Source organism: Panthera pardus, unplaced genomic scaffold (genome assembly GCF_024362965.1).
Source record: "Panthera pardus isolate Hobbes unplaced genomic scaffold, ASM2436296v1 HiC_scaffold_21, whole genome shotgun sequence".
Taxonomy (NCBI): Eukaryota; Metazoa; Chordata; class Mammalia; order Carnivora; family Felidae; genus Panthera; species Panthera pardus.
This window is the reverse complement of record NW_026526777.1, coordinates 29,148,233-29,171,579: the sequence shown is the minus strand read 5'-3', so window position 1 is coordinate 29,171,579 and position 23,347 is coordinate 29,148,233. Positions and strand designations below refer to the sequence as shown.

General features: G+C 53.8%; 1 protein-coding gene across 1 annotated transcript in view; it reads left to right on the top strand.

Annotated features, from left to right (window-relative positions):
- Positions 1–12,211: 12,211 nt before the first annotated feature.
- PKP1 (plakophilin 1) overlaps positions 12,212–23,347 on the top strand; it is a 51,244-nt gene continuing 40,108 nt past the window's right edge. Inside the window, exons 1-2 of the mRNA XM_053909078.1 lie at positions 12,212–12,498; positions 22,968–23,074. Coding sequence (XP_053765053.1) covers positions 12,297–12,498; positions 22,968–23,074 — 309 coding nt within the window. The 5' untranslated portion in view covers positions 12,212–12,296. The remainder of the gene's footprint in view (positions 12,499–22,967; positions 23,075–23,347) is intronic.

Here is a 23,347-nt window from a genome sequence, read left to right as displayed (position 1 = left end):
AAAAGGAGCAGAAAGGGCAGGGTGACTTGGGAGTCCTGTCCTCCACACAATGGCTCCCTACAGGGGAGGGAAGCAGTGCGAGATAGGGCTGTGAACCCAGAGAGGTTTGGTGGGGATCCCCGTGCAGGAGTCTTGCTCTCAGCTTCTTAGTATATAGGCCTAGAAATTTGCAAGCCCATCAGGAAAGCCACTGTCCCCATAGGGCCACATCGGAAAAGGGATAGGGCAACAAATTATGCATGATCCAGCGAAGTGTCTAGAGAGATGGTCCTGTGCCCTTAGCCCCTAGCTCCCTACCACCTGTATGAGGCACGCGGGGCATCTAGAAGGTCCTGCAAAAGGGGGGTGAGAGTGCTGACTGGGTCACCAAGGAGTCACCGTTGGGGCAGGCCAAGCAACCAGAAAGCAGCAGGGTGATGCACCAGGCTCCGATGGAGTTTTCGTCATGACCAGGACTCAGGCCATCTTCTGGGGCAGTGGGAGCCATGTACGATGAGAACTGGCCAGCAAGGGAGAAGGCCACGCTCCTTGGGAGAAACCCCAGGGCTTGCCCTCAGACAGGGCAGAAGGATCTACAAACCGTAAGCAGAGGGCATTGTGCAGACCCTCAGTCTCCAATATCACAAAGGTGCCTTTGGGGGTGCCCTTGAAATGGGCAGGAACAGCCCCGACCAGGAGTTTGGATTTTGAACGGATCACTCACCCAAATGACTCTGAATGAATGCAAAAGAGTTTGCTGTAAATGAGCACCCCTGTTACTTTAAAAGGGTAGTTCTGTTTGTTTTCTGCTATTGATTTCCCACCATTATCAGAATCAGAAAGGAGGTCTGTGCGTTCCATAGGATCAGGTATAAAACAATAAGGTAATTTACTTTTTTCCTTTCTCGCGCATTTAAGTATATTATGTGAACATTACATGTTTGCAAACCTGCACCTTCATACCTAAAAACTAAGAAATATCCTACTCAGCGTTGGAGACCCCCACAGGCCCGGAGCCTGGTGCAGAGTGCGTCTGGCTTCATACAGAACCGGGCTGGGCATCAGGGGTCCGTCGGGGATCTCCAGGGGCCTGGGCTCTGGCCTGCAGCGGGCTGCTGTTCTGTGGCCAGTTGGGGTGAGTAATGCCTCTCCCATTGTCAGACCGATGATGACGGTATAATCAGCACAAACAGCAATTAGGGTAATTGTTCTGTTTAGACGTAACCCAACTTCACTGCCTGGGTCGGGAGAGAGTCTCTGAGGCTCTCTCTGAGGGCCGCGTGCTGCTGCTTCTGGCTTGTCACAGTGCCCACGCTACAAGGTGCTCGTGCTAGGGGAGAGGGTGGGATGCTGAGGTGGGTGAGGAGGGGAAAAGTCACTGCTGGGGGAAGTCCCACTATCTAGGCCTGGCAGGCAGGTGGCGGCGGGGGGGGGGGGGGGGGAGGCGGGGGGGGGGGTGCTCTGAGCCGCTCCCAGCGTCCAGCTGTGCCTCCCGCTGCCTGCTTACACCCACAAACCTCATCACCATGGAGACTGACCTCCGCTCCCGCCAAACCCAAGCACCTTCAGGCAGCAGGCAGTTTCCCAAGGGAAATGAAGCTCAGATCCCCCTGATCTGAGCCAACTGGCCTCCCTCCCGCCCAAACCCCCAAACTCCAGGCCTCACTCAGATTCCCCAGCAGCTCCAAGTGGAGACACGTGCACCATCAGGGGGCCTGAAGAGGTGGTGACCCAACGCTCCAGGGCAGGAGGAAAGCAGAGGAGGGTGGCTAGGACACAAAATGGATGTTTTATCAGGACCTGGCAGGTTGGACTCCAGGATAGGAGGGGAAAGAACTGGTGAGTGAGGAAGCCCCAGAATCCCCCCCTCCCCGCCCCCCGTCCCCATCCTGTAAGTGGGAGAAGGGTCGTGAGGAGGAGTGACGACCCAGTGGCTTTCTGCAGGCTGTTGCTTCTCTCAACAATCTTATTTTCTTTCATCTTTATAACGAGCCTGGGAGGCAGGCGCCTTCACTCCCATTTCACAGGCTCAGAGAAATGGAGTGTTTGCCTAAGAGGCCCTTAGCTGTGACAAGTGCTGGTCTTTCGTTCTTTCGCGAGCCCAGTACGGGCCCCAAACTCACGAGCTATGAGATCATGACCTGAGCCCAAGTCAGAGGCCCAGCCGACTGAGCCACCTCGGCGCCCCTCCTCGTATCAAGTCTTAATCATAGTTTTGGAGATCTTTTTAAAAACATTTATTTGTACATGACTTTAGAGCTTACTAAGTGCTCTTACACAAAACAGGGAGCCTTGTTCTTCAAACAGCACCGCAGGGAAGCGGGTGACAACGAGATGATGGCATTTGACAGATCGTGTTAGGAGACTTGTTACTCCGAGTGTGGTCTGAGGACCCACAGCATCAGCGTCACCTCGTTGCTTGCTGGAAATGCAGACCCTTGGGCCCCACCCCAGACTTGCTGAATCAGAATCGGCATTTTAACAAGATTCCTAGGTGATTCCGTGCACATTACGATTTGAGAAGTACTGACTGTGAGCATCTACTCCAACCCCCTCATTTGACTAGCCGGGAAACTAAAACCCAGAGAGGGCAAAGGACTTGCCCAAAGTCACACAGCAAATTGGTGGCCAAGCCAGGCCCAGAACTCTGCTTTGCACTGGGTAGAGTGAGGTACAGAGGACTCACAGGGCTCTGTCTGCCTCACCGTCCATCCTGTCGCGCCCCACCCAGTTCGCCCTGCTCACTACATCGAGCAGGCCGGCTGCACCCCACTCTGACCATCTCCAAGAAGGTACAGTGATCCCTGAGGACTTTTCTGCAAACAACAACAAAAACTAAGCTTCTTGTTAAAGCCCAGTAGATGTGACCAATGAGGGAGCCCGATGGACCTTCAGAAACAAGTTCTTGCCCAGTAGCCCCGTGGTGGCTCTCTTCCTCAACAGGACCTCAGTTTACCTGTCTAAAAAGGGAGTATCAGGGGGCCTCCCAAGGCTCGTAAAACTGCCTGAGCTCTCACAACGAAAGCCCCGTGGAAAGACAAGGTCCCATTATGTCTTCTTGTGTTTAATTGTGTCTGTGTGGCGTTGACTGCCTAAAGACACCCCATTAAGTGGGAAGTATGAAAATGATGGGCCGCCAGGGCTGAGCAGTTGGATGTTATTAGAGGCTGGGCCCTTCTGACTTCCTGGCAGAGGCGTAACTGGCTTCATAAATTCCTCCCGGGGGAGAGGTGACGTCGTCCGTGGCCGCTTCCCTTTTCCCAGACCCGTTGGTGCATCAGTCTGTCCTTGGCATGGAGTGAAACCAAACAAAAAGTTGGTGGCAAAGAGGGAGGGCCAGAGGGGGTGAGAGGCGGGCTGTCGGCCCTGACTGGGAGCCAACAGGTCCTTGCGTGGCACCATGGCTGAGGGACTGCGTCATGCACCCCCAACTCAGGGCCAGTCCTGGGTCTGACATACTGGCGAAGCCACGTGCTGAGGGAGTTTGCTGAGAGAGGTTGACAGCTCATGTCAGGTGACCGACAGAGTTCCGAATACATGTCTGTTTCCTAGGGCGGCCACACGAATGGCCACAAACAACAGAAATTTATTCTCTCACAGTTCTGGAAACCAGAAATCCAGAGCCAAGGTGGTTCCTTCTGGAGGCTCTGAGAATCCATACCACACTTATTCCAGCTTCCGGCCTTCCTTGGCTCATGACAACATCACTCCGGTCTCTGCCTTCACACAGCTTTCTCCTCTGGGCCTCAAATCTCCCCTGCCTTTCTCTTGGAAGGACACTTATTGGATTTAGGGCCTCTCCTAAATCTAGGATGATCTCATCTCAAGATTCTTTACCTAGTTACATCTGCAGGGACCCTTTTTCCAAATAAGGTCACATTCACGGGTTCTGGGAGTTAGAACACAGACATAGATTTTGGGGGGGAGGGAAGCCACCATTCAATCTACTACCGTGTCCCCCAAAGACTGTACTTCAGTGGCTTCCTCCACCCCAGAAGGCTTGTGGTATGTGGGGTGCCGTGTGGAGGAAAGGCACTGGCTTGGGGTCGTGGGAAGAACCTCCAAGACGAAGCTCTGCCACGACCCAGCAGCATGGGCAAGTCTCACAGCCTCTATGAGCCCCAGTCTTCTCGTCCTTACAATGGGGGCAATAAGAGGCGTGAACGCTTCTCTCAAGGGGCTGATGGGCAGGGACAGAAAACCACTTTGTAGACCGTAGAGAACCAGATAGATGTGAAGCATTCTCGTGATTCTACTTGCAAACAGACGAAAGCAGATGCGAAAACCAGCCAAGCCAGCGAGTAATCAAAAGTATTCACTCCCTTTGAGTTATCACATGATTCCACTTTGCTGCACTAAGAGCAAAAACTCTTTGCCCTGCACTGCAAAAGTTGCCTTCCACAGTTCTGTGCTGTCCAGTATTGCCTGTTTTCCAAAAGGCCCCCAAATTCTGTCTCTGCTGTCACATTGCCCACCTTCCCCAACCCTGTCCTCATCCCCAGCCTGAGCACTGGAGCTTATGTGGGGGTTAGGAAGTCACCAGGGGAGTCCTGCGCTGACCCCCCTTGCCAATCCAACCCCAGTATTCCTGCTCAGCAGACCAATTTCCAAGACAATGGGGTGGAAGACAGAATCCTCTGTCATAGAGGCCATTCAGGGTGTTTCTTGGGGCAGTAGGGGCTCCCAGGGCAGATGGTCAAGGTCCAGGATGGATAGATGCAAAGCATGTCTACAGTCCCCTTTGGAAAGGAGTGAGTGGTACAGAACCCCCTGGCCTGACCACTCTGCCCCTTCACCCCACTCCCTCGACGGAACCGTGGCAGCCAGTGGACAGTGAAGACCGGAGATGGTTGGAGGGTCAAGGTGTCAGGTGACCCCACAACTCCTCAAGAGCTCTTGGCCAGAATGGGCCCGCATCCAGCCCCAACTCCGGCAGGGCTTAAAGTCATGGCCTCTGGTATGATGATAGGACCGGGAAAGAGGGTAGGGGTAGGTGGGAGCAGAAAGGTGCCCAGAGGGGCATCTGGTCACAGGGATGTCATAACAGAGCACACAGAAGGAACGTAGGTCAACAGGACAAACGTTTCCTGAGCCACTGCGATGTTCAGGGCCCTGCAGTAGGCCAGCGGGTGGTGCAGAGCTTACAGAGTTCCAGGGGGCAAGCGTGCCGTGCTAAAGTCACACAAGACAGGTACAAATTATACCAAAAGTTGGGGGAGAGATGGGAGGACTTCTGGCTCAGAGCAACTGGGGAGCCAGCGAAGAAAGGCAGGAGCATCTGAGATGGGCTGCGGGTGGCGGGGGGGGGGGGGGGGGGGGGGGGGGCGGGACTCCCACGGGACCGGATGGGCAGAGGTGAAGCAGCAGCCTGTCCAGCCAGAGGGAGCGGCATTAGTGCCCCGTCGTGGCTCCTAACTCAGGTCCGGTTGGTGGCAGACTACAGACCTGGGAGCAGCCCGGAGCCCAGGGCCCTGCTGAGCACGGATCTGGGAGACGCCTGGCCTGCGTCTTGTTATCGGTGTTCCTAGTAAGAAGGCACTGGGCTGGGCTGTCTGCAGGAGGCCGTAGCCACAGCAATGGGGCAATGCAGGCAGGAGGGCTCCACCACTTGGCAGGTTCTGAGCCTGGCCCGAGGCCCTGGCGCATCATGGCTCCCGTCAGTGCCCGTCCACGGCCTGGCAGGCTGCTGGCCCAGCAGCTCAGAGCAGAAACACTGTCAGGGTGCCAGCTGCCCTAGGTGTGGCTGCCCTGTCTGCAGGCGCGGGCGGGTGACTCATCAAATTACCATCGAGGCTGTGCGGGGCTGGGGCTGGGCAGGTGACTGTGAGGCAGAGAGGGGGAGAGCAGGGCTCTCCAGCTCTTTGGGCACACACCCCACGCTGTTGCCAGCTTCGCGGCTCCCACAGCCTTTCCCTGGGCTGCTGCCTCACCTCCCAAGTGCTAGCAATTCTTCTGGCACAGGGCTGCAGGAGCAGGACCTCCAGGAACCGCAGCCTCCGAGGCTCCTCTCCTGCCTTGGTTTCCCTTCAAACCTCAGGCCCCAAAGGGAGGAGGGGACCGTGCCCCCATGGTGGAGGAGGGAGGGACACAGACACCCCGGCCTTCACAGGGCCGTGTCACCATGCCTCTCTGCATTCGATTGACTCTTCTGACAAATCAAGGGGCTAGACCAGATGGTCTCTGAAGTCTCCTCCACCTCTGAAGTTCTCCCGTTTCCAAGGGCGATCATGACAGAGCCACGTTGTAGACAGCAGTGCTGAGCCGGGAGGGAGGAGGGATGGGGTCGATGGGAGAGAGGCAGAGCAGAACCTGGAAGGAGGCACGGCTCAGCTCCTAGGGGAGGGAGGAATGCGTGAGGCTCTGAGGTTAAGGAGGAGAGGCACACGGTGGGAACTGGATAATAGTGTCAAACGGAAAGCAGAAGAGAGGGAAGTCAGATAAAAGGCCACAGGTGCTACTGGAGGGAGAAAGGAAATTCTGTTTATTATTAAGCACCTACAGTGTACCAAGCACTGTGTTAGATATTTCATATATGTTTGTGGCCCTAAGAACTCTGTGAGGTAGGTGTGACTAACCTAATGTTACAAATGAGGAAACTGAGGTACAGGGAGAGGTTAAGCGGCTTGTTCACTGTCACACAGCTAGCCGTAGCAACGCTGGGGTGCAAAATTTGGTCTGTTAACTCCCAAGCCCCATTCTGGTTTTCCCAGGGTGCCTCCCAGGGAAGGCTCTGGAGTCTGGAAAGCTGAGGGCTTCCCAGGGTCCTGAGGGTGGGGCTCAAGCCCAGAGCCCTAGTCCGGCCAAGGGTTCGCAGAACCGCACTGCTGGCCGGGGCAGGGTGGGGATGGCAGGTAGTGCACAATCCAGGGGACGCTAGCCCCAGGAGCACAAAAGTGGAATTCTGGGCTGGCAGAGGGGTGGGCTGCAGAGCCACTCCAGTGCTGACAGCAGGCAGTTGGGACACTGCTGTGTTATTATTCATCACCTTCCCTCCTTCTCTGGCCTCGGCTCCACCCACCCCGCCCAGAGAGACCAGAATGGCAGCTATGAGAGCGTGAGTTCTGGCTGCTGGGGGCCCTGGGTGCACACCCTGGCCTCGCCCCTTAGCCGGCCGTCCAGGCCTTGCTCTCCCGGCCTCCGCACCAGGCCCCTGTTCTCTCTCTTCTCCCGCAGCCAGTGCTTCCTCCTCATCTTCCTCCGGGGCAGAGCAGCACTGGGCACAGGCCATCCCTCCTGTCCAGGCCTTCAAGAATGGGGAAGATCCAGGGTCACGAGCTCCAATCTTCCAATCAAGGTGGGGAGCGGCCTCTGCCGTTCCCTTCCCCTCCAGTTTGCCTGTTTCCCCGTCCATGGCTGGGAGCCTCTCTGTGCACCCTCTGTACCCTCCGGGCACAACGGTGCTATACAACAGACCTGCTGCGGGAACCCACAACTAGGGGTCATAAGGTCACACCGGGAGTCAGGTGGAGAATCTGGTCCACTCCTGCCCCAGTACCCCGAGGGCAGCAAGGATCCAGGATTCTGAAAGAGTTCACTACCCAGTTTCATCCATTCCTATCCTTGGGAAGATGGCTTCCTGGCTTCGTTTCTCCCAAGATGACCAAGTCAGGTCAAAGGGGTGAGCGAACTCTGACTTCCTGATGTAAACTTCCCTCAGGAAGTGAGAAAGGCAGCTCATCTCTTCCCCCCACTCTTGAGACGGGCAGCTCCTCTCATGCTTCAGAGCTCAACCTGCACTCTGTCCCAGCCTCTCGTTCACGTCCTTCACAGCACTTAATATAGTCTGTAATCATTTTGTCGGCATATGTATTAGTTTACTCTTTGTCTACCCTCTTAGAATGTAAGCCCAGAGAGAACAGGGCCCGGACTTTTTTCTGGGTCATGTTCCCAGGGACTGGCGTGGCACAGAGCCCATCTAGACATTCAGTGCATATGTACGTGACTGTCTGGGACTGCTCCACACAGAGGAAATAGTGTGTGTGCAAAGGCCCAGAGGCAGACATCTGCATGGGCTGAGGGCTGGTAGAGAAACCAAATAAATGATAAGGGAGACTGTTTAAACATTGGGGAGGTGGCAGTGTGGCTCGCCAAGGAAGGTTATAAGGTGCCTGAGTTAGGTGGCCACTGAAGAGCCTGCTAGCTGACCAAAAGAACTCGCTAGAAAAGGCTGGAAAGTAGGGAGTTGGCCCCTTGGCCACTGTCGCTGTCCACGAAGTCTGAAGTTGCCTGGAACAGAAAAATAGAGCTAAGTAAGGTGAGGCTGTGCTGGCAAGCTTAGGGGTCCACAAAAGAAGGTTATCCAACTCTCTAGGGGTATCTGCATCAGTTTGGGGTAGAGGGGAAAGCGCTCCAGTCACCCGAGGGACTGGAAACTAGACAAGAAGAAGCTTCAGCCCAATCACTCTTAGAAGCAGCAAGAGCCCCAGAGGCCTCCTCTCAGTCTTCTTCACCTGGGCCAGTCCTCCCACCTGGCCCAGCCCCCGCTCCTCCCATCTCTAGACTGTAAGTTCTATAAAGGCAGGACTTTGTCTTCTTTACCATTGTATCCCCAATGCCTAGGATAAGGCCTGTCCCGTAGTAGAGGCTCAATAAATACTTGCCGACTAAATAAGTCCATATTCTACATGTTAATGAATGAAACTTGAGGTCACAAGACGTTTTGCTTCTAAGAGCACACTGCAGGTGACGTGTGGGTCACAGGCAGCACTGTGGGGAAGGCAACAGAGAGAAGCAAAACCCCGTCCACACTCATTTATGCTAACTCCTATGAGGATGACAGTTGACTCACTTTGTTCCAGAATCAAATCAAAATTAACTTCTTTCGAGATGCTTTTCCCAAACCATCCCACACCCTCTAAACTCAAATTAACCCATGTTTGTTAGCATTTTTTTAACCATCTACAAATACATTCTAAAAGTCACCTGAAAGCATTTCAGAGCTCAGCTCGCATGACAGAGTCTCACTGACATTTATCCTTCCCCTTAGGAGGGCTACCCTCTTCTCTGGCCTGTTTCTGAGGCAGGATCCCAGGAGGCAGAAGAGAGAGGTGATGGGAAAAACCCTGGCCCCCCCCCACTCCAAACCATACACTTGAACCCCAAACCTACCTTTCTAGCCTGAATATACCTCGCTCACTTTGGGTCAGAATGTGTGACTGATCCCCTTTCTTTCCTTCTCCCAGGGAGAAGTCAGACCTTGTTTCAAATCAAGGCTTCACCATTGATGTGTTTCCGCTTCTGCAAAATAATACTTCCTCAAGGTCTATTGGAAAGATTATATCAAATAATATATACCAAGTGGACCTGTTATTGGTCCTGCAGATCCTAGCACTCCCTCTGTCCACTGCCAGGCTTCCCTTCGCGCTCGTGTGGGGTAGGAGAGACAAAGAAAATATTGTCCAGGAGAGCTGGTTCAAGGTTCTCCTGCCCTACATATCCCCATGATTGACATCAGAATTCCATAGTGTTAGGGTGAGGGCAGATTTGGTGAGCTATCAAATCTACCTCCACTCTTTACAGATTTGGTTCCAGGACAGAGGAAGGGACTTGTCTGGCATCACGAAGCTAGTTAGTGACACAACTGGCCTGACTTTCATGCCACATGATGGAAATAGATGCTGATAAAAGATTGATCCATGGAAGGCTTTTGAGCCAGATGCTTGTCACAGGGAAATCAGGGGGCACTGCCGTGGGGCACCCAGACTCTGGATTCAGGGTGCCTGTGTGTGGCCTTGTCTCTGCCACTTGCCAGCTTGGTGACCTCACTGAGTCTCAGTGTCGTCATCTGAAAAGGAAAGGTGATGGCACCGATCCTGATACTTTTAGGATCACTGTAAGGATTCAAACGAGATGATCCACGTAAAGGGCCCAGAACCATGCCTGGTTTATAGGTCTGGTGCTTGTAGGAGCACAGCAAGTGTTGGGTATTGCTCTCAATATATCAAAATAATGTCCGTATCAAAATAATAGAGAAGTATCTAGAAAAACTGAACTTCGTATCTGGAAACAATTTTAAAGATGATCAGTTTCAGCTTCCAGAGGGATAAGTATGGCCTTTCATAGCAATATAGGGTGCACCAATCACCTCCTCAGGGCCCTTCCACAACTTAGAGGGAGCAAAATTATCATTATTTAAAGACATAATTAACACTTGTTATAGCTAGCATGTTAGGTTTTAGATAGGCCAAATGCATGATACAATGGAGTTGTATTTTTATGTGCTGTCATGTGACGCATTGGGGGCCCTTATATAATCAGTGAGCACTGTACTTTAATGCCCATTTTATAGGACTTTTATAAAGGAGGTTGGATAGTGTGGAGGGAAGAGCAGTGGCCCAAGAGTCACCAGGCCTGATAGGAACAAAAGCTTTGCCACATATTAACTGGGTGACTGAGGGCAAGCTACCCCTTCTCCTCATCAGAAAAATTTGGAGCCTGGGCTGGATGATGTCCAAGGATCAATCCAATCCTGGCAGTCTGTGGCTCAAAGCAGAATCTAAAAATTTTAAGAGATGATAGAGGTCTATGAGTGTTGAACTTTCGTGTATCTATGACATATTGTTGGTCACACCTCTGGTTTTTTTGATGCTGAGTTCTTAGGAATACAACCTTCAATTATAAAACTATTTCTATTGGAAATTGCGATCTGCTTCACAATATTCTGCTCTGTACATAACTACCAGGAATGCATTATGGGGAATTGTAGGGGCATGTCACACCCACTTCTCAGGAAATGAGCAAATGACCCTCATGTGGTCCCTGAGATTGTCACTCAAGCTTTGCCATCCTTTCTCATATAATTCCCAACAAGCCTAGACTCTGATGGCCCCTTCCGTGGCAAATTAGAAGGGAAAACTAAAAATGAAGTATGTGAGCTGTGGGTGGCAAATACAGAGGACGGCTAAAGGGACAGCTGCGATAGCATAACACAGCTGAAGGACACCCCAAAACTAAGCAGCTGATGGGACTTCACACCTAGAGAGTTCAGAATCGGTGCCCACAATGAGAATCCTGAGTCATCAAGAAATGCATAAATTATGTGCCCATCTTTTACTTACAGAGAACAGGCAGGGTGTGATGCCTTTTAGAAAGATTTCTGTCAACGTAGTTTTTAAAATACTCGGCTTCTGTTACACACCAAATTCCCTGGTATGAGCTACCTTCATGCCTGGGACCAGGCTACACGAAGGAAACATCACTCTGCGTGTGTCCCCGGGGGGTTGGGTGTATAGGAGAATGTCACAGAAGTCCCAGAATAGTAAGTCCATAGTAGGGTCGTTTTATAAGACGGACAGCTTTCCAGGTTTCCAGGAAGGCTCTGGGTAGGATACAAGTAGACTTAATTTACCTTAAACTGGCTAGCTTTCATTCATGCATCCATTCAAAAATATTTTTATTGAGCCCCTAATATGTGCCAGCACCATTTTACGGGCCAAGTCTCAGTTTCAGAGAGAATCCACTGTTCACACGGCGTGTTCCTCTGGCGTGCCGCACATGACAGGTGTACTATTCTGTGGTTTTGTATCTCAAGTCTGTCTGGCCCTTGAGGCTTCATGCCCCCACCCCAGTCCCTTCAGGTCGACTGGCTTCCTTTCCAGTAGAGTGGGTTGTTCCCACAGGATTGAGCACTCCCTTTAGACATGGGCTGTGCTTCAGCCCTCAGCCTGGGAGCTGACCACCACCCAAGGGGCTGGTCTCTGCCATGACCTCAGGACAGAAGAAGGTGGATTTCAGGCTCTCTTGGGATTGGGGGGGGTGGGGGGGGGGCGGTGAACTTATCAAGAAAGACTCCTTTTTCCTCGAGAGAAGTCTCCCTGGGTTCCTGAGCTGAGCACATACTTTCTCCATGAGCGAGCAGGAACAGGACGGAGGGGCGTCTCCCTGGGGCCTCACCTCCCGCACGTCACGGGGGAGGGAAGAGAGAGCAGGGAGCAGAGAGCAAGAAGACGCCGAGGCCCCACACTCCGGGCTCGCGGCCCTGCCCCCGCCCCCCTCCCCAAGAGCGCTCGCTCCCGCAGCGGCAGCGCCCTGCAGCTCGGCACCTGGCGGGGGCGCGCAGCCAGTGGAGTGGGTGGTGCAGGGCAGGGGTGGTATATCCAGTCTGACCGAGGGCGGGCCCCGCCAGTGCCAGCAGAGGGACGAGCCGGGGTGGAGGCGCCAGGAGCCGCCGCCGGGAGCCTCACGCGGACCTCTCACTCTATGGCCCTCGGGAGCCGCTGAGCGCCAGCAGAGCCGCAGCCGCCCGCCCGCCCGCCCGCCCCGCCGCACCTCGCCGCCCCTCTCGGCTCTCGCACGCCCGGCCCGCGCCTCCCGCCGCCATGAACCACTCGCCGCTCAAGACCGCCTTGGCCTACGAATGCTTCCCCGACCAGGACAACTCGACGCTGGCTTTGCCGTCGGACCAAAAGATGAAGACCGGCACGTCGGGGAGGCAGCGCGTGCAAGAGCAGGTGATGATGACCGTCAAGCGGCAGAAGTCCAAGTCTTCCCAGTCGTCCACCCTGAGCCACTCCAACCGAGGTAAAGACTCGGCGCCCGGCGCGGCCCGTGCGCCCCTGCCCCGCGCCCCTCGGCCGGGCTGCGGGGACAGGAGGTGGCGCGCGCCCCGGGGCGGGGTCTGCGCGGCCCGTCCGACCGGGTGGAGCGGCGGCCGGCGACCGGCTGGCGAGCTCCCCAGAAGCTGGGGGGCACGAAGGCGGGCTCCCGCGGCGGGGGACACCGCCACGGGCGTCTCGCCAGCTCGCGGAGGCCGAGGATCGCCCGCGGGCCCTTGTCCAGGCCCAGAGCGGGGAAGGCTTTCTTCCCCCAACTGCTCGGGAACAGTCCCCGCCTCTCTCTTGTTCTGCCTCGGCCCCCCAGGGCTCCCCAGTACTGTGTGCCCCCCTCACTCCCCGTCCTGTCCTTGAGGCTTTGCTTTTCACTGCGCCAGCGGCAGGTAGCCGGCGCAGCGGCAGGTAGCCCAGGCCGGCAGGTTACCAGTGTGTGGCTGCCGGCGGGCAAGGGAGTCACTGTGACCCCAGTAGGTGCTCAGGAGAGGCGCTGCGGGACGGGGAGGTGCCGCGGGGAACAGGGACAAGCCCGTGGTGTGCCGCAGCACGCTAGCGGGAGCCTCACACCTGGAGGCAGGCAAGTCTGGTTGGAAGGTCACCCCAGGACCAGCGCGCTCCCTGAGCCTCCCTGAGGACCGGGAAGGAGGTCTGGGGATGCCCTGTTTCCTCAGTAGCTAATGCAGAAACTCCCTTTCCCACCAGATTCTCCCTACCTCACTTGGCTTAAGTAGGAAGGAACAAGTGTCAGGAGGACGCTTGCGCAGGAATTGAGGTTGGCAAGGCTGGGAATCCCAGAAGGCCCCCAGGGCTGAGCCCTCAGGGTGAGCACTTGTTTAGTTTAGGTGCTGGGCCTGACCAGCCATCGACCCCACCCCTTCACCCTGTGCTGAGGTCCCCCAAGCCTGGGAGGCTAGGAAAAAGTGATCGGCCCCCTGCAACTCAAGAAGGAAGGTACGATATCTGGCAGGGCCATTTGTGGAGAATTTTTAGGCCAGATACTTTAATACAAAGCATTTGCAGTAAGAATTACACACCAACCAGCAGTCGTTCTGTTTATTTATTCATTTAGCTAAATTTCGCAAGTGCCGACAAAGATTCCACAAACTGCAAACCAGTACAGGTCAACCAAGACTTATTTATGCAGTCTGGCTCCTAAGAGAGTGTACAGGGTGTGGGGGTAGTAAAGAGGAAGGAGGCAAAGGAGACAGACCCCTGCCCACCTCCCACCACACACACACACGCACACACACGCACGCAACAGCTCACGTTTCCTACCTCTGGCTTTTTCTCTCTGCCTGTCTCTCTCATTCCTGAGTGGCCCCCGTGTAGAGCTGAGGGAGAGAAAATGGCTGGCTGAGGACTTCCCTGTACCCCGAACCTAAAGGTCTTTGCTGCTCAGTGTGCCCTTTGCCCTGGCCTGGACTCCTGGTTCCTCTCCTGCCAGACTTCCACTCAAGGTCATGCAGACTCCAGAGCATTTGCCTCCGTCTCTTTTATTTATGGTTTGATAGCTGCATACTAGCCTTTTTTGGAAGTAGGTTCGAGATTAAAAAAACAAAAAAGTGTCCCCATTTCTGGCCACGGTCCAGTCACAGCTCAAGGCAACCTACTCTCTTCTCTGCATAAGAGTCACCTATCCCTTTCCACTCCCACACCATCCCAAGAAAATCTCAAAAATGCCAGGTGCTCTAAACACCCGTTCTTCTTCCCACCTGCAGGGATGCCAGCGAGTGTCTGTCATCATGCAGTGCTCTGTTTCTGGCCTTGACCTTTGTGGGTAACATCTATCCAGTGGGATCTCATTCTCTCCATCCCAAGGTCCTCCGGGGGCTTCAGCCAGGCGACAGTTGACTTCCTTGGCTAATGCGTATCTTTCCAGAAATAGGTCTCTCTAAGGACTGACCCAGAAGGTGTGTCCCCTCTACCCTCAGCTCTGGCGAGGTTCCCACAGGGGCTAGTTTCCCCAGCGGCATCCTAGGTGGAAGAGGCGGTTAGATCACTTGGAGCTGGTGTTTCTGGTTTATCTGGCTTTGTTTTCATCAGATTTCCCCCTTCTCATCATCAGAACCGCCCAAGCGTTCCCTATGTGCCCAGTGGCCATTCCTACTACCTTTGCTCCCTCCTTTTGTGTTGGTTTATATCCCATGCACCTGCTGTGACTGCTGGGAGGGGCAAGTTGGCAGTTGTAGAAGGACCATACCCCAGGGCCTTGCCTTCACCCTGCTAGACACACTGGACACTCTTCAAGAGAGAAGAGTTGAATTCTCTAGGGTGTTTGGTTCTGTTGGGACCCCTGAATCCCACCGGGGCTCCTCTGGTTAAGAACAGCCGCTCCAAAGAAGGCCAGCCACACCTCACAGGTTGCCTGGCGGGGAGCCGCCACCCCTTGTACGCCATGAGGGACAGCCAGGAATCGGCCAGTGGTGTTTCTGGTAATAGAGCCAGCTTTTCCCCAGAGTCCTCCCCACTAGGGTTCTCTTCTGTCTTGTCGGTGAGGGGGAAATTGAGCCACCCATGAAAAAGGAGTCCTGTGGAAGGAGCCTGCCACACAATACCCATTTCCACCCATGCCGTCCCCCAAACACAGCAGATGAGACAGATGCCTCGTTGTGGTCCCCAGGGAGGGAGGCGAGGGCCCTGGTGTCATGAGACCCTGCAGAAGGAGACTGCTCTGAACCTGCCTGCCAGTGTGGGTCTTCTTGTGAACTGGCCACTAAGTATTACTCTACTGTGCTTCCAGAGCGTGCTTGAATGCATCAGGGTGTCTTCTCAGACTGTGTGGGAAGCGGGAGGAAACCCAGGGGATGGGGCTGCTCAGCCAAGGATGTCTGCTAGGGAAACTTGACCTGCCTGAGGTGGGAAAGGCCCTGCAGGTGCTGATCATGAACTGCCCTGTCTGGGGGTCAAGGGCTATTGCACTGGTTAGGCAGCCTGGAGGGAAACTTTTCCACATTCAGGTTCTTTAAAAAAATTTTTTAATGTTTATTTATTTTTGAGAGAGAGACAGAGTGTGAGTGGGGGAGGAGCAGAGAGAGAGACACACACAGAATCAGAAGGAGGCTCCAGGCTCTGAGCTATCAGCCCAGAGCCCGATGCGGGGCTCGAACTCACGAACCATGAGATCATGACCTGAGCTGAAGTCAGACGCTTACCGACTAAGCCACTCAGGCGCCCCCCACATTCAGGTTCTTTAGAACTTCCCTTGGTATCTCTTCCTAAAACTTAACCCACATCTCATTTGATCCAACTTCAACACACACACACACACACACACACACACACACACACACACACCACTGCCTCTGCCATGAATACTCATCACACACCAAGTTTAATGACACTACCTTTCTGTTCCACATCCCTTCTCCTTCCAGGCAAGTCCCAAGACTAGCCCATCATTCTTGTGTGTCTCACTACCTGCTTAGACATCTGTGATTTTTACTTTCAATTTTCTCCTTTCTTCTCCCAAGTACCATTTCCTATTTAACATGGCCAAACCTGAATTTCTCCCTGATCAGAGATAGGGTTGGGGTGACCTTAGGCTAGGGGAGGTGTCTGTCCACCCCGCTCCTTCATCATCCTGCATCTACCCCTCACCGGGCAGTTGCTACTCGAGGAGCTCCTAGGGGGCAGGCTTGTGCTGGCTTGGTGGCCGTGGCGTGTACAGGTGGAGGTTTGTTGGCATTTCTGTATTTGCATTTGGCTGTGTCTCAGCAGAAGCCTCTGCCTGTGTGAGGGTCTGCTCATTCTACCCTCTTGAAAGTTGTCTGTTCCTGACCGCAGACCATAAACAGGCATCACTTCTGGGGTTGTTTTCTTGGGACTGAAGCTGGCACGGGAGCGAGTGAAGGGTGTCTGGGCTTCAGCTTATTCCAGCCGCGAAACATCCTAATTAAACTTCAAATGGACCAATTCCTGTTTCTTTACAACGTATCTTGGCTTGAAGCTCAGGTTTTACCAGACTTTCTGTTTGCCTGTTACAACACATGCAAAAATGCCAAGTATTCCAGAATGTTTCATGGCAAATGTGGTTTCCCTGGAGCCTGCTCCTTTGCGAAGCTCGTTGGCAGAGGTTAAAAAAAATATAGAAATCAATGTTTCTCCCCACACACCAAATTGTAAATATCAAGAAGCCAATTGTTCCAGACCTAAAAATCTGGCAACTACCCCTGCCATGAGGTATGACCGCTAGAAGGTGTGTGACGTTTGGACAAAGTAAGATGGCAGAATGTTAGATATCTTCATGTGAAGTTCTCTGTAGGCACACACCACACATGTGTGCATACACATATACACACGAATACCCACACCCATGCACATACACATGTGTGTACACACACACACACACACGCACACACTTACACACCACCTTGCAGTTCGTGCTAGGGCAAGAGTCCAGCCTGGTGTCAGGAGATCTGAGTTCTACCTGGATGGATTGCTGACTGCTGTGTGATCTGGGGCAAGTCACTGCCTCTCTCTGGGTCTCTGCAACTGTAAGAGATTGGATTAGATCATTTCCAACATGTGCCATGATGGGTAACAGTCTTTGGAAATAGATGGTGTCACTCCCTACCTCTGCAGGCCATCCCCCCAAACCAGCTGCAGCTGTCCTGCAAAAAGGCTCCTCTCCTCACTGTGTGTCACTCACGGTTTCCCTCTTGTAAACACCCTGACATACCAAAAGCCATCCAGTCCGCTGCTCTCAAACCTGCCTCTGCATCGAAATCACCTGGGGATTTTAAAAAATGCAAATGTTTGAGTCTCACCCTCAGAGATTCTGATTTAGTGAGCATGGGGGACAGTGTGGGCATCACTGAAAGGTTCCCAGGCAATTCTGATGTGCAACAAAGTTACGGAATGGTTGTTCCGGTCCCCATCTTTCACTCACACTTAGATTCAGCATGAAGATCAGCCCCGTGGGATGCACACACACACACACACACACACACACACACACACACAAAAGGATGGACAGACATCTAACATGGTAATTGCTGAAGACAAGTTTTTAGTCTGGATCCCCAGCCAGGTGGCTGAGTCCTATTCTGACCTTTGCCCACACTAGACCACTGCTCTGCCCTCTGTGCCAGTCCTGTCCCTACAAGATGCTCCCACTCTCTGCCCTATCCTTGGGTTTAGTGGTGGCCAGGAACAGATGATCAGAAAGAGAAGCAGATGTGCTAGTGAGGGAGAGGAGCGGACACAGGCTGTAGCAGCATCTCTGCTCTGTACACATGCCCAGAAGAAGAGTAAGAACCATGCCAAAGTGCCTGGTGCGGTTGTGCTGAACTCTCTGCCCACCTCAGGCTCATGAAAGCATCCAGATAGGAGATGTATGTCCAGAGTGCTCCCAGCTGGCCCTGGCAGAAAGAAATGGGTGTCTGGTCATTCCCCTCCCTTGGGCACCTGAACGTTCACATGGGCACAGTCCAAACTGCCCAATCTTGAACATCTCTGAGGGAGATCGTGCTAGAAGTATCTTCTGGCAGTTCTTATTCTCTCATTTAAATTCCTCTTGCTATGGGCCTAGCCTGACGGAGCACCACAGGTGGAAGAGATTTCAGGGGGTGAGAGAAAGACGTTGTCAGGGCTGGAAGGTAAGGAGCTGCTTCCTTTCTCAAGGGTTCTGTGCTGAGGAACAGATGGACTTTACAGTGTAGAAGCCAGAAGAGACATCGACCGACCTTAAGGGATACAGATCAAACCGTAGATATACATCTAGGGCCGTGTGCTGTGGGACAAACCTTCCTGACTAGCAAGGGAGAGGCATCTGGGGCGGGGGGAGGGGTGGAGGAGAGAGGTTTCAGATGACCTCTGTCCCTAAGGGCAGCCTGTTGATCATGAGTGCCTTCTCCAGGTAGACCCTGGTCCTGGGGTCAGGAGTGGGGTGGCGATCTAGTACGAGCAGGAGATCTCTCACTTCAGGGAGTTCCCAGCCTAACTGGGGACATCTAGAGCCTGCTTTCTGGGAGAAGGGCCCATAGGTGCACACGCGTGCACACACACACACACGCCCACGTACCCACATACCCACACAATGTACAGAAGCCACACTCCAAGGAACACACAAACCAGCGCGGAGTGAGTAGAGCAGTTGGACAGAAAACTGGCATGGTTACGCTAGAGTGCCATGAGCTGGGTGCACTTTGGAGTGCCCAGAGCACTGGGTGGAGTCACCTGTAGGAGAAGCTGATTTTTGTGCAAGGTTTTGAATGCAGGGAGAGGGTTTGGCTGAGAAGAAGAGAAAGAATGTTTCAGGTGCGGTGGGTGTGACCTATTTGAAAGCTTGGAGGTGGAAAAGGATGAGTCATCCCTGCAAAGGTTTGCCCGTCCTCATTGGAGAGAGAAGTCCATATATCCTAACAAAGAAGCTGCCTCTCTTTTCAAAGCTTCGGTAGGCGAGAAAGCTTGGGTTGCCCCTATGACACAAGAGAGAATCAGATAATCATCTCAGGCACCAAAGGGAAGCAGCATGCAGGGACGCTGATGGTGTGAGTGGTAGATTTTCTGAGAGGGCTTTACGCCCTGAAACACTGACACAAGCTGAGACAAGCTGTGTGGACAGAGCCGCTGGAATGGCTTGTATGCTGAAGAAAGCGATACATTCTCTGAGACATTTGCTCTTTGACCTTGGGGTTCTGTGGGTGGGTTGTCTCCTGGGGACAATGCACAAGTTGAGCCGGCAGCCGGCTTTACTGAGAAGCCACCAACTTTGTTTACGGCGTGTGTGCCCTTCTAGAGAAAACAGTGGGAATGCAAGCACTCAGATACAAGAGTAGGGGTGATTCTGTGGGGTGAGCTGGGTGCTGGGATCACCTCCCCTTACCACTCCTGACACCAAGAATCCTCCTCAAGGAGGTGGCTGTGCCTGTTCTAAAGCTGTTCGCAGACCGTCTGTCTTCCTGGATTACCCAGCAAACCACCCCCCCCCCACTGCCCCCAGGGACCTCTTTGGGTAGGAGGAGGGCCTGGTTGAGTAAGCCTTCAAGGACCCTGATCCCATGCTGCAATTTGGGGGATGTGGAGCCTCTAGGCACCAGAAATCTAAGCACCTCCACCATGAGGGGTGGGTAAGGAGAACTGGTTGACAAAAAAGGCCAGCTCAGTCCAGGTTCGGCCCAGCCCCGCCCAGAGCCACGCCCTGTGCCCAAGATCCCAGGAAAAGAAGAGACACATTTCTTGCCTCAGTGAGTGCCCAAAGTACATGACGATGGACACTGGCACAGTCATGAGATGGAGAACTGATTACACCTTTCCGTGCCCTTATTCCAAGGAGGCAGTCAACCAGGGTCATGGGACCAGGTAGAGTTAATCAGGAAAGGCTTCTTAGAAATGAGTTCTGGAGAAGTCAGAGGACTAGATGGAGAAGTGAAAGCTTTCAGAGCTATTACTATTACTGTCATTGAGAACCCCCATGTTCTTGGTGTTGAGCCTGACTTTCCAAAGGCAGTGTGTACCAGCCAGACACCCTAGGGTCAGGAGAGGGGAGCAGCGCTCTTACGAACAGAGCTCACCTCCTTCCTGCACCTCATTGGTCATCGGGCACAATACGGAGTGTGACTTCAGTTAGGTAAGTTCTCTGGACTCCTCCTTTAGCTCAGAACCTTGGCCCCCAAGTGCAGCTACCTTTCTGCCAGAGAAGCAGCACTGGCTGTTGTGATGGCAGCCTCGTTCTCACAAGGAAGCCAAGCAAAGCATCTTAAGGTGGGAGTCAAGTGATCTGACCCCCAATTGCAGACGGATCTTAGGGGGTGCCTTCAGGAGCCACCTGGAAGGACCTGGAGACCTTGGCCCCACCAGTAGGGAGTGCTATAGCCCACACCTGCCATCACTAAAGTCACCACTAGGACACAGGGACCGGCTTTGGAGTTATAGGACATTCCAGAGGTCCTATTCACCCCTGCCTCCTTGACAGAGAACTCCCTACCTCCCACACGGAGAAGATTATGTGAGAGGGAGGCAGGCAGATGCAGGGCATAGAGGGAAACGATGCTTCATCTGATGACCGAGAGGGTGAGTGATGTCACTGCTGACAGATTCCCTTTTGAGAAAGAATAGAGGCCCCATGGGAGCCTGCCCTCCACTGAGCCTCCCGGGGATGCCTCCCCTAGCAGAAGGCCTCCCTGGGGCTCCATAGAACTCTCCATCGCCACCCCAAATTTTCCATCTGACAGCAGCTGGCTGACCCACACCTGCCCTTGGATGAGAGATCCCTCCTCATGGGGCAACAGCCAAGTGAACGCCGGCCTGCCAAACCCTGGAAGGGATGATAGAAGTAGGCCGGATGGAGGAGAGTCAGACGAGACCTGCTGTCAGCTGCCCCGGGCCCTGACCATGCATGCCTAAGGTCCTGGCTGCAGCCCCTTCCCTGGTGTAAGCTGCTTCTGGGCGTCTGAGCCCATGAGATTGCTTCCAGACTCCTCCTAACAAAGGCAGCCTTTCGGGGGGCAGGGGGTGCAGCTTCCTGAGAAAGGGAGAGGAACAAGCTGTGTATGCTCAATAGAGGAGCTTACAGTAGGTCAGAGGCTCAGGGAGAGTCCCCGTCAGGAGTCAGGCCTGGGCCTGCAGGACACCTCTAGGAGGACCTGAGGCAGGCAGCAAAGGAGGTGCTGGTGTAGCCTTTGATGTCTCCCCGTCTTCCTTACAAGCTTCTCTGAATGCCATGGGGCATGGGTTACTATAATCATACAGTCATGGAACACTGGAGCTGTATGCAGCCTTTGGGGTGTATAGAAGCCAACCCCTTCTTTTTACAGAAGAAGCTGAGGTCCAGGGAGAGCAAGTGACTTGCCCAAATGTCAGAGCCAAGACCAAGGTCAACACCTGTAGGCTCCCAGGGCAAACTGTCTCTGCCACAGCCAGTAACTTTAATGGCCTATTGGTCCTCCATGATGGGGGAGTGGTAATCGGGGGCAGTGCCCCTTCTGTGTGCTATGGGGTGGTCGTCTGGCTGGCTTTCGAGAGAGGAGGTGGCACCACGCAGAGATGCCTGCCACATTCCAAAGCTGCCCCTCTGCTATTCCATCTGCCCTCAGCCCAGATACTCCAGTCCCCCCACCATCCCCAAAAGATGTGGGAGTCTGAGTGGGTATGGTGGATGGGGAAGGAGCTAATCTGGCTGGGAAAGATCACTGTCAAACCCTTCCCCCTAGACAAGGTTTCAGATGCTGGAGTCTGACCATCACTTCAGAGAAAAGAAGTGGCCCTCCCCCTTAGGAGGCTGTCACTGGATCCCACCTTCCTTTTTTCCCAGAGCTAGTAAGAGTGTAGGGCAAGCCTTGCTCTGGATGTCCAGACCATACAGCCATGACTTTTCCCTCATGCAGGTCCCAGTGTAGGGAATGGGACGGTAAGCAAGATGTGAGTCAGGGTACAGACAGCAGGGCACTGTGTGTTTAGAGATAGAAGAGATTGCCTCGGGCAGGGTTGGTCAGAAGAGGCTTCCGCAAAGGGGTGAGGTCGTGAGCTTGGCCTTGAAAAATAGGTGAGATCTGAATGTTGTGACTGATAGGGGAAGGCAGACTCCGCAAGGGACACGGTATGAGCAAAGTCATGGCCATGTCACGGTCAGCCGTGTTTCAAGGACAGTGAGACAGCGAACAGACTAGCTTTTGCAGTGTTGGGACGATCCTTTGGAGGCCACTTGCCATCTGGTGAAGGGGAGAAGGGAAGGTAGCCCTACCAGCAGCCCAAAACCCAGTTCCGATTTCTGTGATTCAAAGCCATTTTGCCGCTAATAACCCTAATGACACTCTATCCTCTCACGGAGCCTATCATTTGTGGGTCTCCAAGCACTCCGAAAACATTAATTAATCCTCACTGGGGCCTTTGAGGTTGATGGCCACCCTCCCCACTTCACCATCTGGAGCACCTAGAGGATGAAGGAAAGGACAAAAGATCACCTCGTCACTCTTGGGGGCCGGGCTGACGTTTGAAACAAGAGTCCTGCCCTGAACTGGCCTCTAATCAGCCCTCAAGGCTCTGTGGCCCTGACCTTGGGACTCTGGACCTGGAATGCTGAGATCCTACCAGGCTTCCCCCAGTGGGAAGCTTATCCTTGTGGAACACGGAGTCGTGATTCCCTTGAATGGAATGGCGGTGCTCCGAGGCCCTCCAGGCCAACTCCTGACCTGTAGATGTCAAGTCACCCCAAGCCCAGGGAGACAGTTAGTCAGCCCAGGAAGGGCTCAGCTGGTTTGCAGAGCTGTCCCCGCCGCAGTCTGCCTGGGCCCTTCCTCGGCCCTGGCTGTGGAGGAGGTAGAGCGGAGAGACGGAGAAGGCAAGTAGATGATACATTTCCTATCCTGCTCCTTCAAGAGCTCACACCTGGTCTCCTCCATGGGGTATGGTGTACCTGGATACAGAGGCGACGCTGTGGGGAGGAGAGGCGAGTGAAGAGCGTGGCCATCACTGTCCTAACGCCCTGCCTTTGTCCTCAAGGTTCCATGTATGATGGCTTGGCTGACAATTACAACAACTATGGGACCACCAGCCGGAGCAGCTACTATTCCAAGTTCCAGGCGGGGAATGGCTCATGGGGATATCCGGTAAGGAGCTGCGTGCATTCAAAAAGACCTGGGGTGTTGGGGAGTGGTTTAGGGTTTATGGCGGAGCAAACCTGCATTGGTTGCTGAGAAGAGTGATACAGGGTGGAAGGGAGCTGCTTTGGTCCATGAGGTGAGGCCCGCCAACCAGGACCAGGTCCATTTGCTTGGCCGTTATTTCATAGATGGCTGTTAGTGCAGGCTCCTGTTTGGGCTGATTGGATATTTCCAAATGTCCCACATGAGAACATTGTAGAAAAAGCATAAAGAAAACAG